This window comes from Strongylocentrotus purpuratus, unplaced genomic scaffold, assembly GCF_000002235.5.
Source record: "Strongylocentrotus purpuratus isolate Spur 01 unplaced genomic scaffold, Spur_5.0 spur5_scaffold_20, whole genome shotgun sequence".
Lineage (NCBI taxonomy): Eukaryota > Metazoa > Echinodermata > Echinoidea > Camarodonta > Strongylocentrotidae > Strongylocentrotus > Strongylocentrotus purpuratus.
This window is the reverse complement of record NW_022145606.1, coordinates 50,468,107-50,488,832: the sequence shown is the minus strand read 5'-3', so window position 1 is coordinate 50,488,832 and position 20,726 is coordinate 50,468,107. Positions and strand designations below refer to the sequence as shown.

At 38.3% G+C, this 20,726-nt stretch overlaps 1 protein-coding gene across 1 annotated transcript; it reads left to right on the top strand.

Moving 5' to 3' along the window:
- Positions 1 to 2,354: 2,354 nt before the first annotated feature.
- Positions 2,355 to 6,008, top strand: LOC115927531. Its single transcript, XM_030993573.1, has 3 exons — positions 2,355 to 2,428; positions 3,316 to 3,669; positions 5,163 to 6,008. The coding sequence occupies exons 2-3, from the start codon at positions 3,374 to 3,376 to the stop codon at positions 5,431 to 5,433; spliced, it is 567 nt and encodes a 188-aa protein (XP_030849433.1). The 5' UTR covers positions 2,355 to 2,428; positions 3,316 to 3,373; the 3' UTR covers positions 5,434 to 6,008.
- Positions 6,009 to 20,726: the final 14,718 nt, after the last annotated feature.

Here is a 20,726-nt window from a genome sequence, read left to right as displayed (position 1 = left end):
TTTTGCAACTTTGGTCTGATGAGGACAGGCCTTCTGAGTTAACATCCTTCTGACTCTCAACATACAAGGGGTGGATATGTAATAGCCTACTTGCATGATGGAGGAAACAAATATTGAATGTGTATCAATCACCTAAAGCCTTTTAAACAATGAGAAAACGATTATCGTTAATCAGCTTGGTCCAAACTTGGGTTCGCCCATCAGCTGACAGTTTTCTTCCTATAACTATTATTATTAACATTATTATTTGCAAAGATCGAGCTACATCCATGATATCAGGAGCTGTAAACAGATGCTTTAAATATTATAAAAGGTTGAACTTTCTTTTAATAGCAGTGTTTAGAGAATAAATTTTGCGATCAACAAATGTTTTGTTTTTCTTCTAAATTTAAATTTGTTATCTCTACGATTGTGAAAACAATTATCTTTTTAGATCTAGGTTATGATCGATTAGTGAGTTATGAATTATATTATTAGACGCATTGCAAAATATTACTTTGTATTATATTAAAAAAAATATTAGACTTTGCATACTTGTATATTTGAAAGCAATTTTGTTCTCCCGCTTTGCTGTCATACGTTTAATGAATGTATATGCTTTGAAATATTAGGATCAAAACGGTAGAGAAATTAAAATAAAAAAAATATAAATTAAAACAAAAATAGGATAAATCGCCATTTATTTAATTGTTTGTTTAAACAAATATTGTTGTTGTTTTCCATTGCAGTCAAATTATTATAACACAACTTGGAGTATATTAATGTATTTGGAGTCACTTTAAATCATTTAAATCCCTTTAAGTCACTTTCCCAGTCAAAATGCAAAGGTGATGGCGTACAGTTTACGAATAGGATAATTACGGGGAAAATTAAATGTATAAAATGCCACGTCGAAATTGCTTTTTTGACGTTTTCATCATACTTCTTTGTTATTCTAGTCTATTTTATGATCACTGCACTCTTTCTCTATTTTATTTTTTGTTAGTAGATGTTACATTATATTTTGCTCTATCTTGCTGCACTGACATCATTCATTAATCACGTATATCGTCAGACTCAACTTCAGAAAACCGAGCTCGGAAAATTACGTGGAATACAGCGAATAGCGCTCAGTAAATACAGCGCCGTTAACGTTCACTGTGAGGCAGCCTGTACACAAGTCATGGTTAAAATCCTTTCGAAATCACACTGATATCAACAGCAGTTTGACTTTGATGATCTTCCTCATGACTCGTGTACACATTGCCACGGGGGGGGGGGGGGGCACTACAATACTGTGCGTTATTTGCTGTTTTATGGAGTTCGTGCCTGTATTCGGTTGTCCGAAATTGAACGGTTCCCCATTCTGTGTATATAATTATTACCTTATAGTGAAGAGCTTTAAATAAACTTTCCTCATGAGAAGAGTACCATCGTTTATGATCGTCTCGAAGTAATTTGCTGAAAGTGGAGAATAGATAGTTACTTAGTAATATATGACAACACACACCATACTATAGAGAAGGACTGAGAAAGAAAGAGCGACAGAAAGATAGACAGATACATGTAGAAAGACATGCCAGAGGGTGAGTAAGAGAGATAGAGAGAGCGCGAGAAAGAACTGGGGTGTGCGAGAGAGAGAGAGAGAGAAAGAGCACAAAGATTAGACTGCGGATATACCGCTGTCTCAAACCTTTCAAACTACATGTAGTTCCACCTTCTTTTCCCCTTTTTTTATGCTATTATTTCAAAATTTAAATCAAATTTAAATCAAATTTATTGGCCTTCTAAGAATTACAGTGCTGTATTTACCTTGTTAGGCGCCTTGAGCATCTCTTGGGTGGAACTGTGCGAATTATAAATGTTGTTATTATTATTATTATTATTATTATTGTTATTATTATTATGAGTACCGGTTATTTTCTTTTTGAATATAAAGCCTAAGTAAACGCAATTCGCATTTTCATACAAGTTATCGCGATTGAATAAGTTGTATTTGTTTAGTGAATAACTGCGTATGACCGGAACTAGTTTAAAGACAGACACAAGCAGGCTGATCACCAGGCACGTACATGTAATCGATCGAGGTAAAAAAAAGGGGTACAAAAAAAGTTCAACCGATCTTTTAGGGGGGGGCAGTCCCCCCCCCCCCCCCCCGAGGCTACAGCAGGCAGCTGCTCACGCCTAACTTCACGCATGTACAATGTAATGCTGAACTCTTCTCGACTTTAGTTAAAGATAAAGCTGATTAATTAGTAGATGCATGGCGGTATGTCAGTTACTTGAGATCGCCATGCACTGATTAGCACGCTTATATTTAGCATCCCGAATCACAACATCCCAGTGTTGCACTGCATGCATACAGCAAATTTACCGGAAGCGTTATCAGCACATGACAGATGTCAACATATGCTGACCGTAAAGTCATAAGCAAAGCTGTATTGCTCTGGTAAGAAATTTGCGAATTCTAGGTTATTTTCCTCCGATTTGAAATTGTAGTGCATCATTAGGAAAAGGAGCGCAATAGCAAACTTAAAGCCAGCTATTTTATTACTGGGCCGGTTCGTAGTGTGTGGGAAAGGGTGATTTCGGCCGGATTTCGGACGTACTGTATGTTAGGTTTGTTTACCTGCCTCTCCGCACACACATAGGAGCATCACTATCCCGGCTATGTAGTAAAAGCTGTGCTTTTGATTCTCAACATTTCAAACACCACTGTACAAAACTCAACTGATTTCACTAAAAATCGGTACTTTAGTGACCATTGATGACATCTAAATAGCAGTAAAATACATTTTTTCAACTTACTGATGGTAAAAAGAATAATTTAAAAATTCAAATTGTAAGCCTAGTATCAAATTTGCCGATCAGCCCAATCGGTCCTATTGTGTACAGTCAATGCAATATTGTGTGGTGTGTATATTTGTGTATAGGTCTAACAATACCTGCCTCACAGCAAGTATGCAGTGCTAAAGGCCAATACGCATTAGCATTGACTCTCTATGCTTTGCTTGAATGTCTCTGCGGTATAATATAGTATGACTAGCTATGGGTGTCAATACCATATTGTACTTTATCACCAAGCCTTTAAATCACCGATTTTGACCTTTGCCCTCCTCTAGCATGTTGCTTTGTGATAATGCTCTGTTGTTTGATAACCAATACGACAAGCAAATATGATGTTACATCACTTCGGTACAATATACACGAGAAGCCTATCTTGGTACCTATACCTTCACCTTGTCTCAGGCTTTACGTTCATAGAGTCTGTTTTGGGAATTAATACTCTCTGGTATCGGTCGATTACAGTTTTGCCTTTTTATTTTTTGTTCATAGAAATCAGCTCTTTGCCGGTTTTACAAGAACAAGAACAAGAGATATACATTTCTTGATCATGGGCGGTGGATCTTCTTCCCCTCGTATTCACAACGCCACTGATGAAATACTGAAGATTGTTTGTACGGACTGTTACGGCAGAGAAACGAGTCAGATTGTGAGGAAACTGGATTCGTGGCAGCCGACGATCCCATACGGCAAGATGACCATCTCGGTGTTCATCCTCGCCGACGGTGTCCCGGTGGCTGAGAAGGCAGATGCCGTCCTGAGTGCGACAAAGTCCTGCTATGATTTCACTGTTCAACTTGTGAAAGGAATGGTCAATATCACACAGGATTACAGCAAGCAGTCTAGGTATGATGATAATGATTGTGATAACAATGGTGCATGGTGATAATGATGGTGATGGTGATGATGGTGATGATGGTGATGATGATGGTGATGGTGATGATGATAATGGTGGTGATGGTGATGTTGATGGTGATTGTGATGATGATGGTGATGATGATGGTGATGGTGATGATGATGATGATAATGGTGGTGATGGTGATGTTGATGTTGATGATGATGATGATAATGGTGGTGATGGTAATGTTGATGGTGATTGTGATGATGATGACAGTGACGATGGTGAAAGATGATGATCATGAAGATGATGATGATGATGGTGATGGTGGTGATGATGATGGTGGTGGTGGTGGTTATGGTGATGTTGGTGGTGGTTTTGATGATGGTGGTGGACTGGTGGTGGTGATGATGATGATGATATAAATGGTGGTGATGGTGATGGTGATTGTGATGATGATGATGGTGGTGGTGGTGGTTATGGTGATGGTGGTGGTTTTGATGATGATGATGATGGTGATGATGATGGTGGTGATGATGATGGTGGTGAGGATGGCTATGGTGGTGATTGTGATGGTGAGGATGATGGTGGTGTATGGTAATGATGGTGGTGATGATAATGATGACAATGGTGGTGATGATGACGATTATATAGATGATAATGGTGATGATGATGATGACGATGATTTTTGGTGGTGATAATAATTCTGACAAGGTGACGATAATGATGATAATAATTAATAGTGATGATGAGGAGGATGGTGGTGGTGATGACGACGATGAAAGTGATGCTGGTGATGTTGATGGTGGTGATTGTGATGGTGGTGGTGGGGGTTATGAGATGGTGATGGTGGTGATGATGATGGTGACGGTGATGATGATGATGATGATAATGGTGGTGATGGTGATGTTGATGGTGGTGGTGGTTATGGTGATGGTGGTGTATGGTAATGATGGTGGTGATGATAATGATGATGACAATGGCGGTGATAATAATTCTGACAAGGATGGCGATGATGAAGATTAAAGTGACGATAATGATGATAATAATTAATAATGATGAGGAGGATGGTGGTGGTGATGACGACGATGATAGTGATGGTGGTGATGTTGATGATGGTGGTGATTGTGATGGTGGTGATAGTGATGGTGGTGATGTTGATGATGGTGGTGATTGTGATGGTGGTGGTGATTGTGATGATGGTGGTGGTTATGAGATGGAGGATGTAATTTATGATGATGATACTATTACTTCTACTAATATAGCTATTATTCCTACTACTGTTAATTCTACTACTCCCACTCGTACTACTACAACTACTTTTACTATTACTACTGCAACAGTCCTACTAATGCTGCTGTTGCTACTACTACTACTACTACTACTTATAATAATGGTAATGAGCCTACAATGTCCGTTTCATTAAACCAGTCGTATAGCCATAATACTGTATGAATTATTTCTATTTTTCTGTTTTTTTTTGTTGTTGTTGATAATGAAGGACATGCGGGGATGTTTCTCGCATCACAAACGCGACAGACGACACACTGAGGATTCTCTGTACTGATAAAGATGGCAGAAAGACGAGTCAGATCGTGACGTCACAGAACACGTGGCAGCCGTCCATCCAACCAGGTACTCTCACAGTGTCTGCGTCACATCTTCAAAGTGGCTTTGACGAGGACGGAGAGGGAGCAGTCTACACAGCGACATCTGTGGATAACTTTACCGTAAGACTTGTCGAAGGAAGACTCAATATTAGTCTTCAGTAAAGCAAGATAACTTTGCTTAGAAAACTGTTTTTCATCGATGTTCAAACTGGGGTATATAGAGGGCAGCACACGGGCGTGCGATACCTATTGCGAACTTTTTACGGACGGGAGCGTAATACCCGTTGGCTCAGTGTTATGACAGTAGTGATCGCCAACTTGCCTACTTCACAAACGACCGAAACCATGTAGTCGTGCGGGCCCGATTTATACCAAATTTCGATTGTCATTTAAAAATGAACATTATTATAGTTCTGTAAAATATATGTATTTACAATGTTATGTTGCAAGGTATATTTGATATTTGATGGGAATTCGAAGATTATATTATGCGTTGGTTAGATCACGTTTAGCGAGCACACAACGTACGCGTACATGATATTTCACCTTGTATGCACTGTACGTACACTGCAAATTTTCATGCAGGCAGACATCCTATGACTGTATTATGCACGGTTATTATGGTATTACGCGCAGTACTCCGAAACCGCTCCGATGTACACTTCGGGATATTAGGGACTTTTAGATTTGCACGTCAACAGCTTTGACTGCAACGTGTGACGTCATTTTAAGGCACTGCGCATGCGTTACGTCGTCTCAGTCGGCGATCGAGAATGCGTCAATCTTGATTTTCCTAAATCTAGTACATACCTACATACATATTGGTATTTATATAGCGCCTTTACATGCTCAAGGTACTAGTAGGCCGCGTGCGCATAAAATATACAGTTCCTCAGGTAGACAAAGGAACATCCCTTCCCTGCTATTATGTAAAAATATGTAGAACAGGTGTCACATGCATATTCACCTGTTCTACATATTTTTACATAATAGCAGTGAAGGGATGTTCTTTTGTTGATGAATGAGGAACTGTATATTTTGTCCTCTTTCTTTGTCCGTGATGTTCATAGTGTTGCATGCATGTATATAGTCGAGTGCAATCTAAAAGATTTCTAATTGTAGTCAACATGGGCAGTTAAGTACGTTGACACGCATGATCAGTCGGCGTTCGTCGTGTTCTCGTCCACTCAATCTAAAAGTCCCTACTATGGCGATGTCCGTGCGCTACCCTCTATGTACCAAAACATGGAATTATCTATTAAATGAAAACAAAAATAACAAATTTAGTTGTACATGTTCTGGCCCGACGTACTTAATAATCATACTAATCGTTGATCAAAGTTGCATTTTTTTTATAGATGCCATTTTATGTATAATATTAAAATGTATTTACTTGTATATTGTAGATGCTTTTGTATGTATTATATTTACAAGGATTTATTATATTCGTATTCGCACTTGTTTTCCAATTCTAAGTATGGGGATTCCTAACACTATTTATTGTTGCTATTATTTCCTTCCACGCTACAAATATGATTGGTTATTCATTCAACTTCTTTAAAAAATTCTTGTATAATTGGTTGCCAGACTACTTAATATTGAATCCTAATTAAATGCGAATACGAATTTAATAAATCCATTTAAATATAATACATACACAAGCATCTACAATACAATATACAAGTAAATACATTTTAATATTATACATAAAATGGTATCTACAAAAAAACTGCTACTTCGATCAACGATTATTATGAAGTACGTCGGGCCAGAATATGTAAAACTAATTTTTTTTTATTTTTAGAAAAATGAGCGTTCGTAACTACATTTGAACGAAAGAAGAGTATGTTGATTTCATTTGGGAGATAATTCCATGTTTTCGGGCTTCAATATCTAAAAGATTACTTTAATAGTTCAGTATTAGGTTTTGGTAAGACCACATTGATTGAGTCAGAATTGCGAGTGTTGTAACCATGTCTATCACAGAACATTTCAATATCATTACATAGTCTTAGTGGAGCATTAATATCATGTATACATCAACACATAAGCATATTATAAAGGCATCCCGTAACTTTGTCTCAGATTCTGAAACTAAATCCTGGATTTAGCTCATGCTGCAATTATTGTCAGTCAGGAACCCCATGACTTTGACAAGCCGATCGCCTGTCTGATTATACAGATATTTATGATTAGAAATTGAAACCAAATTTTGCTTTTTCCTAACTGTTTTCATATTACTACAGTCTATTGGGGAAAACGAATATGGTAAAACCGGTCACTCAAAGGTTTTTTCTACTTCTTGAGGCGCTTCTCGATCATTTTGAAGCGCGATTTTCTTTAGGGCTTCAATATTCAGTGGCGGATCCAGGGGGGGGGGGGGGGGGGGGCCCGGGGGCCCGGGCCCCCCCCCCTTGAGAAAAAATCATGTAAAATCACGTGATTTTTACCTTTTTGGGGGTTGGGCCCCCCCCCCCCCCTGGCGCTCAAGGGGGGGGGGGGGTGTGCAAATTGAAATTTTTTTGAGGATCAAAAAAACAAAATGTGCTCACTACCCCCCCCCCCCCCCCCCCCCCCCCCCCCCCCCCCCCCCCCCACTGAGCGAATTTTTGGCCGGCGCGTTTTTCAAATTTTCGGGAGCAAAAAAAAAAAATTGGGCCCCCTCCCCTAAGAAATCCTGGATCCGCGCCCGTCAATATTACACCAGATCACAGAGACTAATAACACGTAGGGTAGTGCATCTCAGATTTAACATTGTTAAACGATGCCTTTAATAAAATAATCTGTTCTAGTTTCAGAATTTTGCCATTTCAAATCTTTTAATAGTTTAGAGACGCTGATTTCGCGTGAACCAAAATGTTTAGACACTATACGAGAAGCTCTTTTCGGTATGCGATGAATATAATCACGGTATTTTAATGAACAGTTTACCCACACTGAGTATGCATAATCAATACATGGTTGAACGTTTGCTTTACAGGAAGTATTAGGGAGAAAGACGTTTAGGCCATTACTTAATCTTCGTAGTAAAACATTTATATGCAATGCTCTTACACAATTGTTTGGCGCGTTCATGCCAGGCCATCATGAAATTTATTTATTCCCGAATGTTGTAAAACTTATGTTTGTTCTTGTGTGATGTGTTTGTGTGTATAATTGGATTTTTCCAAACGTATATCGATCAGATGTGATAATTTATCTCTAGGGACCGACCTGATTAATTTTTCTAATTACAAAAATAAAAATAAAAACATACCAAGGAGGAGAAGGAGCTTTATAATGATTAAACAAAGATAAAAAGTTTGCTGGATTATTTTAAAGTTGCCTATTAACGAAATTCATATCGGCATTAAAGTAATCCAGGTACAAATTTAATAATTGGTAACTCATTTTATTTTTGTAAGTAAAATATATGTTATTACAATTTTCGAGAGAAACAAGAGAACAAATATTTAAAAGTAAAAATAAGGAAAGAAAATTTACGGAAGAACATTGCACTGTAGTATTTCATTTCCAAAATTGGGATAATTTTTTCAGAAAACAGTGACACACATAAAATTAAACACCTGTTTTGTGCCATGAATATTATGAATACTATCATTAATGTTATTGTCATTATCGTTATCATTATCACTAATTTTATTGTTACTAATAGTATTATCATTATTATTGATTCCGTAACATACATTTAGACTGGGTCGGGAAGAAGAGTGTGTGTGTGTGTGGGGGGGGGGGGGGTGCGAGTGTGATGGGAGTGGGGTGTATTAGGGACTATGTGTGTTTAAAAGACGGGGTGTCTTCTGTTTTGTTTGTTTTGTATGTTTTTGTTCTTTTGTTTAGGCTTTTGTTAAACAGTTCCCTATCGTCAGGGCTACTACTATGTTTTAGTTAAAATGTATTATTTCATGTACAAAGCATTGTTTGATTTTAGACAAAATTGTATTAAAAAGACTACGACTACGTAGGTATAATTTGAAAAAATTGTTCTTCTATGTTGCTGTGGATATATAAAAGAAAACGTATGAATTAAGTTTTGACTAATTTATGATTTAACTTATTTCACTTATCATCTGATTTAACTGATTTAACTTCGAAATGATGTAATTTGTATTTTATTTGTTTTGATTTGTACTATACTCCTGTTTGAAGAAATAAAACATTTCATACAAAAAAATAATTGTTCACTGTAATGGAGATATAAACTTCTATTTAAAGCTAAAGATGAATTCTGGTCATGCGATTGCATTGTGAAAGAAACGATGTGGAATCGATCAGAAAAGGTTAACCATCTCAGTAGCATATATACATGTAAGTATTGGTGTGTACTGCAAGGTTCTGGAATTATCAAAATGATAAGAATTCTGGCCCAGTCTTGGTAAAGTTACAAGCACTGTACACAAAAAGATGTATATGGGACTAGACGAACATGTGGCATAAACATCCGTCCTGATTTGTATGCCGTTACATGCCATATTTAGAAGATAAAGGCATTTGAAGAGCCATTATAAGGTCATGCATATAAAAAGCAAATTGAAACCTAATTATGAGTTCTTTATTTGAGCTCTATGCTCTGAAAAAAATAATCATACAAGGATATCAGTATTTAAATCATATTAGCATCGAATATTTGCATTCATATGAAAAAGAAATAAGATAATTCTGATTGAGATTTTTAAAACAAACGCTGACCAGTGTAGCTGTGGCCCTGTGAGGCATGGCTGTGAGGTGCAGTATCGAGAGGTGGGTATAAGCGCCCAGCTAAGAGGAGTGGCTATAAACAAGCCCAGCTCGTCTCTTATGAGGAGGATTATACCCAAACATACTTATCGATAATCCATACACCCTTTCAAAGTTTTCCTTCCTTCCTTACTTTACACTGCTGTTCTATCCTTTTCATCATTTTCAATGTGTAATACTAGAATATAAGAATATTTCTATTATTCATATTCTTTTCTTTTGATGGTTCTTCTATGATTATAAACGAAACGATATAGTTTCTCAAATATATATTACGTATTTGCACAATGTGTGACCGAAACAAATTTCCATTTATTCTTTTGAATTTGGATGAATAAAAAGAATTTAATTTTATTGAATTGTTTGTTAACAATCGAAAATGAAAATTAGATTTCGCGCGGTTTTGATGCAGAAGGTGTGTGGAGGTCGACTAGTGCAGGAGCCACCACTTTCAGGGCGGATCCAGTTGGCGTGGGGGCGCATGCCCTTCCCCTTTTACATCAGAAATTCTTCAGAATGTGCCATAGAGCATCGTACTTTTAAATTCACATGTGACAATCACACCAGCCCTAATCACCGATTTTGACTTTTGCCCTCCTCCAGCCTGTTGCTTTATGATAATGCTCTGTTTGATAACCAATGCGACAAGCAAATATGACGTCACAGCTCTTAGGTACACTATATACAAGCAGCATGATACAGTATACTTACATTACATCTGTGCAAAATACATATATCATATCGATATCAATTTAATAGCATTCAGCAAGACTAGAAGTGTGATAATTTACATCGAATCGCTATAGTATAAGTCACAGTACCTTTTTCGGGAACTTGATCAATTCTCTTTGGTATCGGTCGAAAAAAAAAATTGCCTTTGTTTAAGAAATCAGCTGTTTGTCAGTGGAACAAGTTCTAGCAAGGAATTATCTTCACCATGGGCAGTGAATCTTCTTCCCCTCGTATTCACAACGACACTGATGAAATATTGAAGATTGTTTGCACGGACAAAGACGGTAGAGAAACGAGTCAGATTGTGAGGAAAATGGATTCGTGGCAGCCAACGATCCCGTCCGGCAAGATGACCATCTCGGTGTTCATCCTCGCCGACGATGTGCCGGTAGCTGAGAAGGCAGTTGCTGTCCTGAGTGCGACAAAGTCCTGCTACGATTTTACTGTCCAACTTGTAAAAGGAATGGTCAATATCACACAGGATTACAGCAAGCAGTCTAGGTATGATGATAATGACGATGACAATGGTGCATGGTGATAATGATGGTGATGGTGGTAATGAGGATGGTGATAGTGGTGATGATGGTGCTTGTTATGAACTGATGATGATAATGATGATGGTGATGAGGATGGTGGTAAAGGTGGGGAGGTTTGTGATGGTAATGATGGTGGGGATGGTGGTGGTGATGATGGTGATGGTTGTGATGATGATGATGGTGATGGTGGTGCTGACGATGATGGTGATGAGGGTGGTGTGATGATGATGATGGTGGTGGTGGTGTTGGTGATAAAGATGATACTGGTGATGGTGAGGTAGAGGTGTTATGGTCTACGGTGGATCACAGGGACCGTGGTTCGAGTCTCGCCACTGCACTATACGCCTTTGGCAAATTATTAATCTACATTTGCCACTCTCCACCCAGGTGTTAAGTGGGTAACGGTAGGAAGGAATTCCTTCAATGCTTTGAGCGCCGAAATCAGCTGCCTAACAGAGCCGGGGTAATAGTTGGAGTGCCTCGAGCACCATGCATGGTGGATATGTGTGCTATATAAATATCCAATATTATTATTATTTTTTATTAGAGGATGTAAATTATGATGATGTTACTATACCATGTGAGTAAAAAAAAAGTTTACACCTCGTAATTTGCTAATTGTTTTAAAAATCATCTATGAACAGTAAATTATTATACATCTTATGAAAGAGTGTTTCATCCCAAATCATTTGGTATCATTTTTTGTGTGGTAAGTGTTCACGCTTTGACGAACAGGAGGCATTGTTTGCGAGAGTGCATAAATAATAATACAATAATTAAGTTGGGATTAGCGGAGTGAAAGAATGAATTTAATGTATCAAATGAAATGCATTGCATATGCTTTTTGCAGAAGCAAAGTCACACACACACGCGCGCGCGCGTATAATAGGGACTTTCAGAATTGCGTGGACAGATACGTGTGACGTCCATTCAAGGCAGTGCATTAAAAGGACGTCGACCGTAGCAATCCCCAATATCTTCGTGCAAATCTAAAAGTCCCTATTACTACTACTCCTACTACTGCTACGTCTACTACTACTATTATTACTACTACTCGTACTACTCCTTCTTCTATTACTACTACTACTGCTACTACTACTACTACTACTACTACTACTACTACTACTACTGCTGCTGCTACTACTACTACTACTACTACTACTACTACTACTACTACTACTACAACTGGTGCATGGTGATAATGATGGTGATAGTAGTGATGAGGATGGCGATAATGGTGATGGAGGTGGTGGTGATGATGATGGTTGTTGTTATGAACTGATGATGATGGTGGTGATGATGAGGATGGTGATGGTGATGATGATGGTGGTGATGGTGATGATGATGATGATGATGGTGATGGTGATGATGAGGATGGTGGTGGTGATGATGGTGGTGGTGGTGATGGTGATGATGAGGATGGTGATGGTGATGATGATGGTGGTGATGGTGGCGATGGTGGTGATGGTGGTGGTGGTGATGGTGATGATGAGGATGGTGGTGGTGATGATGGTGGTGGTGGTGATGGTGATGATGATGATGATGATGACGATGTAGATGATGATGATGATGATGGTGATGAGGATGGTGGTAAGGTTGGGGAGGTTTGTGATGGTAATGATGGTGGTGATGGTGGTAATGGTGGTGGTGATGTTGATGATTGTGGTGATGATAGTGATGGTGGTGATGATGGTGATGGTGATGATGATGATGGTGATGGTGGTGCTGACGATGATGGTGATGAGGGTGATGTTGGTGATAAAGATGATACTGGTGATGGTGAGGTAGAGGTGTTATGGTCTAGTGGATCACAGGGACTGCTACTTCTACTACTACTACTCGTACTACTCCTTCTACTACTACTACATCTTATACTACTACTACTACTACTACTACTACTACTACTACTACTCGTACTACTCCTTCTACTACTACATCTAATACTACTACTACTACTACTACTACTACTACTACTACTACTACATCTAATACTACTACTACTATTACTACTACTACTACTACTACTATTACTACTACTACTACTACTACAACTAATGATAATGATAATGGCTTCTTATTAAAGCCCAAAATGCCCGTTCAACTTTACCAGTTATATAGCTAGGTTGCTGTATGACTTGCTCTTTAATTCTGTTTGTTGTTTTTGTTGATAATGAAGGAAAAATGGAGATGTTCCTCGCATCACGAACGCGACCAATGAAGCACTGAAGATCCTGTGTATTGATAAAGATGGCAGAAAGACGAATCAGATCGTGACGTCACAAAGCATGTGGCATCCGTCCATCCAATCAGGTCCTCTCACAGTATCTGCGTCACAACTTCAAAGCGGCTTTGACGAAAACGTACAAGGAGCGGTCTACACCGCCAAATCTTCGGATAATTTTACCATCAAACTTGTAGAAGGAAGACTTAATATCAATCTTCAATAAAGCAAGATAACTTTGCATAATTAGCTAGAAATGTATAAATCGGGAGATATGTTATATGTATGAATTGAACTAAAGTGAAGATTTTATCGTATTCTTCCTTTTATTTGCCAAGCTCATTTATTTTCCCAAATCTATGAAAAGAAAATAATAATTAAAAACAATTATCGGGTGAAAGATGGGAGGGTTCATTCAGGCAAAACGTTATGACAAGCAAACAAAACAAACAAATTGGGCGGGGGAGGGAGGGGGAGAAACTCCAGTCCCTACTTTGCCACTTTGAACCGCCTCTATAGATTTCGCCAATAACTTGAACATTTATGATCGAAATCCGGTGGAAATCTCCTTCATCTAACAACAACATCTTATGTAATTCTTTTATTACCATGACTTATCCATATTCATTCACAAAAAAGAAACTGTTTTGCATATCGATTTTACAGTAAATATTGTTATTCAAACTGCATGAAAGAAAAATATCTTATCGTATTAAGTGTACAGCTATGTAATGTGCTATTTTGCAGCAGTTGAAAATACATTTGAATTAAAGTTTGCAATTAGGTTTAGATTTCCCTTTAGGTACGAATACGCCACTGTCAGGAACACGTTGAAATCGTCAGCTATATCAGCAAGAAAGCTCTAAGAGCAATGTATTGCCAAGGGTGGTAACGGCCTTTTACAGGTAGCGGGTGAAATATTCAACATTATCTTTAACATAAATTCAAATTCAAATTCAAAATGTATTGATTTTAATCCAAACAGATAGGATCATTCTCCATTTATGTACATTGGGTAACAAATTTCAAGGTTATAGTGTAACATAGATAACAATAACCAAATGTGACACAAATGAACACTACTACATATTAGATGTACAAATAATAACAAGGCACAATGTTTATTCTACATGTACATCCTTTTGCGCTGTTAACACGTGACACAGTAAACCATCGAAAGGCTTGTTCAAATATGGCCCGGTAAACTACCGCGTATTAAATGAATTAAATGTGCCATTTATACATGTACGTAGCTTCTTCATTGCGTTGTCCTCTATACTATTAAAAGAATAGTACTCCCATCAATTTGCGCATGAAGGACTTGGCAATCCTAAATAATTTATTCATATGTGTATCTCAAAAGAAACCATGCACATACCTTCAACAGGTGTCTTGCTTTGTAAATTTCAGTCGACTGCGTACTATCCTTTTGTGGTAATGTACTTGCTTGAACTCTTATATGCTTCACCCTCTCTCTCTCTCTCTCTCTCTCTCTGTGTCTCTCTTTCTTTCTTTCTCTCCCCTCCTCTTCCTGTGCTTTTATATTTTCCCCTTCTTCTTCCTTGTAAATTCTATTCTTTCACCTTTTCCCTCTAGCTCATTCTCTTTTTCTTTCTCTCTCTTCTTCCTCCTCCTTTCTGTTCTTTCTCCTTCTCCTTCTCCTTCTTTCTCTCTCTTCTTCCTCCTCCTTTCTGTTCTTTCACCTTTTCTCCTTCTCCTTCTTTCTCTCTCTTCTTTCTCCTCCTTTCTGTTCTTTCACATGTTCTCCTTCTCCTTCTTCCTTGTCTATTTGATTCTCTTCCCTTTACCCGGGCGGTCATTCAAATATGAATATTTGAATTTATCTTGCCTCCAGGATTGTTGTATTTCCGGCCCGTCTTCGTTTTTCGGAGTTACGAGAGATGGCGAGTGAAAGAGTTTGTTGAAAGAGCACAAATGTGTAAGTTATGATGCCGAAGAGTAATGACGGGCCGGAGAGCTCAACTCTAGATGTTAAGTTCGCATAATTAATAAAGTCCAATTGCATGGGTGTGTATGGCGACGGGGATTAATTTGACGCAATGCCCCGTAGTGACACGCCCTTTTATTAAGGGCAGCACCTGTCGGAGGGTATAAAATAGGAAGCAACTTCTTTATTTTGTTTCATAATCCATTTCCATCGCCGCCATGAGGCGCTGAAGTTTAAGCAGAGTTGTAATAAACGTACTATCCACTACAAAACTTGACTTCTGTCGGAAAATTTTATTTCTTTGTATGGATATCTCTAAACACCTGTGAGCTATTGATGATCATACTGGAATATCTGGACAAAGCATATCTTTCTACCCATGACGAAAACCTACGATTTGCAAAGGGAAATGCCCGGCCTCGTGCAACGCAACGCCAATAGCAGTGCGCATAGTCACCGCCCTAGATCACCAGTCTGGACCTAGCTAGCATCCTGGGAGAGTGCAACGCGTACAATCAGGTCCTGCCATCCCCGATGCCCAGACCTACAAACGTGACTCAACGACTTGGCAAGCAGGGTTTGTACCAAACCAGATGATATTTATGCTCATATCTCGTCTATGAAAAAGAAATTTGGTAAACCTAGGGGAAACGGCAGAAGATAATTCTGCTAGATTGATAGGATTATCAGAAAAGCGGACGTGTCCTTGTGGCCTTGGTTAGAACCATGGTTAGAATAATGAGTTATGAACCCGAGCTGAATGTCGTTGGTCGTTGGATGCACCTAGTCGAGTCATTCCTAGCTTCAGCAACAGCAGTTTCCCCACCGACTTATGCCAAGTTCGTTTACATGGCCCAGAAGAATCGACTGTTTCTTGCCAACGAAGGACAAGCATTCCCCTCTCCCCTGATGAATGAATCAAGAACAAGTCCCCATAATTCGGATTTCTGTTCGGACCGATCTCCAGTCAGCGCTACTAATAGAGCGAAGTATCCCCTCAGCCACAGCCTACCGACTAAGGAGAGAATGGAAGAGCCGACATCGAAGGATAGCAACAAGCAACCTCCAGTTTCACCAAAGTCATCTTTACTAAATCCAATTTTTTTGGCGGTGCTAGATGACGAGCCTATTAACAGCGAGTCGGTGAGTTTAAAGATTATACGAAACTATCTTACAAATTCGATCCTCATTTACCCATCTTAAATTGATATTTCGTGATATACTTTTGACAGATACATTCACAAGTTAGTATGCACACAACTATATATGTAAAGCGCTTAAGACAGATCGTTGTATGGATGTATTGGGCGCTATATTAAAGCGGAATAAAATTATATATTATACTAATTCAAATATTAGAACAATTTTGTTCAGATTTTACGGAAAATGAACTCTCACTCGCACGGCAGGGATTTGCTCCATCATTGCCTACATGTATATGGCCTCAAAAAATGGAACCTTCTCCAAAAAAGCACCTCCTTCCTATTGAAGAAGCATGGCTGTCCACAGGAAAGTTGTCCACAGGATACAACAGCTGCAAAATAAATTAAGAATAATAGTACAATTAAGGACTTCACTGCAAAAATATGTCTTTAAGAGTGCTAGTGAGTTAACATACATACTACGTGGGAATACCATACAATGTTTTATGTGTTGGTTAGTATACATGTAATTCTTATCAACTTTGGTCACACAAATAAATGGAATTTTAAAGACACTAGGTAATAGCCGGAAAGTCCGTTACATTTAAACTACGTTGATCGAAAACAAATATGGTGTTGGTGGAAACAAAATCACAGTAAATTAAATCACACTGGAATACTTCAAAAGATGTTTTGTTGCATACGAACATACAGTCAATGTTCAAATATCTAAATCTACACGTTTGAAACAACACGTTTGTGTATACAAAGTATGACTCCTCTTTAAAATGATGAACACATTAATATTTCAACCCCAATTCTAAAGATTGCCTTCCTACCCGACATGTCAGAGCACCGAATCTGAAATTGAGATAATATGATAACAAGAAAATGTGAAGGATCAACAGAAACAATTAACTAACGTTATGATTCTAAACTCATCTATCTCAATTTCCTCAGATGTGAAGGCAGCAGAATATGATGTGATCTTCATTTCTCCAGAGGCCATCGAGCCATGGCGAGAAGTATGGCGATCAAAGGTGTTCAAAGACGCCAAGTGCCTCCTGGCCATTGATGAGGCACATTGTCTTACAACTTGGTAACAAAACAAAAGAGTATTTCATTTTCATGTCATTAGCTGCTATGTGGATTTGGGTTATTTGGATACAATTCAAGATTGCCAACATCCAAGAATGAAAAAGTATTAAGATTTTTGTATGTGTGTGAGGGGGAGCTGTGGGGGCAGGGCTGGAGATGGGGAATGTGATATGATGTCTCCGTTGTATTAGCCTTATAATCAATATCAAATTTATTTCCTACTAATGCAGATACGCTGAAGAATAATAACTGAAAGGAAAAGCATGCAGCAATTCATCTTTGATCCTTAAGTAATTATTTTTTTCTCAACTTCTTGTCCATATTTAGGAGCTCCGAAGATTTCAGGCCCGCGTTCACAGAGGATATTGTGGCTCTACCGCAGGGTGTGACATTGGTGTGTACAGCAACGTGCACTAACCAAATGGTGAAAGAGATCATCGAACTCATGGGACTTGATGAAGACACACTGTCCACTGTAGCGGGCTGCCTGACAGGTATAAACAAAAGATCCCGACATTAAACTACTCGACCATCAATATATATGTATTTTTTTTTAACCTAAGAAATGTTAACCGAGTGTAAATTCAAAGAGCTGGAACATAGTATTTTCTGTAACCAATACTAAATTTATGAAATAAACAAGACAAATGTGACTGCCTCTCCGATTATGCCTCTGACTAAATTCTGCTAAGATCACAGCTTCACTAATTCTTGAAATGATCAGACAGATAATAACAAGTTGTTGATATAATCATCATGATGAGAGGGCTAAAACAATGTTTTTATTGAAATTGACCTTATGTCTTTGACCTTCATGTTCTTGACCTTCATGTCCTTGACCTTCATGTTCTTGACATACTTATGGTGATACATAGGCCTACTATCACCAAGACTAAAGCACATGCCATAAAGCAAATCATCCTTCCGCGTTCCCGAACAATAAACAAAACGGCGGACAACTGCCCCTCTCCCCTCGCCTGATTAGGGTTAAAGGTACTAAGTCCCATTTGCAGGCCAGAAAACTGAAAAAGTTAAATTTCAACGGCATTTACAAGAATACTAATTTAGAGCCTCCCTCTAAAAGACAGGGCTTGAAAATGGCTTTTAGTGAGGAAAATAATGACCATTAGTTGTTGAATCGACTTAAGTGATTGCAATCACCTAAATGGCCGTACGTTCTGTGCTGCACAGAACGTACAGAATGCACAGAGGTTCAATCACTTTAACTTTGGCCATGACAAGAAGTGGCTCATTGATGTAGACAAATGCTCATGACATGTACTCTTTACAACTCATTTTATGTATGACCAAAGAAGATAAAAGCCAGGCAGTCACTCAATAGTGTCTGACAGTGAAGTCTAGCGAGTAAACGGCTTTCTTTGCATAATTTGAATATTAGGACAGTGCTAACGTTTAAATTTCACAGATAGGACAAACTTGACATATTCATAATTCCTGCAAAGTTCTACAGAATAGAATGTTGACTGCAAAAGGGACATATTATCTTTAAGGCTATACAATATTAACCTTTTATTCCAAACAGACCAAACATTTTTTTTTTCTTGATGAAGGATGCCACTTCCTATTTCCAAGACTTCCAGCCATTGATCAACGAAATTAAAGAAAAATAAGATTCCACAACCAAGACCATCATCTACTGCAGGTATAAAAGGAACGAGGAAATAGTAATATTTATAACCTTCTCTTCAGAGATTTTGGAGATTTGGGGGAGGGGGGGGGGTATGATGAATGATGGCTTGCCCAGGACAATTATCCATGGGGCAATCACTCCCTGGAACTGGGACTATCAATAATCAGAGCATTACCAGAGATGCCAACCTCTTGACACAAAAAAAAACAACACACTGAGTACTCCTAACAAAACAGATTTTCACGAAAACTCAACACTACCACTGGCCCGTCGGCCTCAGGCCAGTAATATTTCTGGAACATGTTTGCTCTTTCATTAAAATTTAATGAGAAAATTGTAAAGCAAAGTTTTTTTTTTTTTTTTTTTTTTTTTTTTTTTTTTTTTTTTGGGGGGGGGGGGGGTGCGGGGGCCTATGTGTTCATGTTTCTATGCGATTCCGCTGTTTTTATGGGTTCAAAATATACATATATATATATATATATATATATTTTTTTTTTTTTTTTTTTTTAAAGATGAGAAATTGTTTTTCACTCTTATTATCCTACTAAATACGATTCAATCGTACTGGTTGGCATCTCTGCATTACACATTAAAGCAAAGTGGTTTTATCAAGAATTGTTACTGTACAGGAGGTAATTGAATACCAATGCTCAGACAGTAACAAACTTGTATAACTTTCTGCCGAACCGTAATTACACTCGTGCCCTGAGATAGTGCATAGTATTCGTATCTACATCCCTCATCAAAAATTTCAAACTAAATAGTATTGACTACGAAGAACTCATTCAAAATAGTTATCTTGAATGGGTACCTGGCAGGAATCAATTCCTTGAAATGCTAGAGCGCTGTAATGGCAGCTAGGCTAAAGCCGGGTAATAATTAGTGCACCTCGGAATAGAATTTCTAGATAGACGACGCTATAGAATTGCCTATTATCATTATTAACAATGCATTCATTATTTGTCATTTGTATTACACAGAAGTTTAAGTACCTGTGGGGACATTTTTGTATATATGCGAGCCCAACTGACAGGTTTCCTGTACCAAGACGTGCAACAGCCATCACCTTCCAACTGCCGTCTTGGTATGTACCATGGGAAGCTGCCCAGGGACATACAACAAGGCATCTTGACGGATTTTAAAAAGCCGGATTCTGTTTTGAGATGCTTAATCAGTACTGTGGCATTTGGTATGGGCATCAATATCCCAGATATTGAAAGGGTGCTACATTGGGGCCTAAGCCCAAACCCACTCGCATACTGGCAGGAGGTAGGTCGCTGTGCACGCGATGGCAGACCAGGGAGGGCAACAATATTTGTTACCCGTCATTCCCTGTCATCTAATTACACCAACGACACAATGAAAAAAATATTCCAAAAAATCAAAAAAG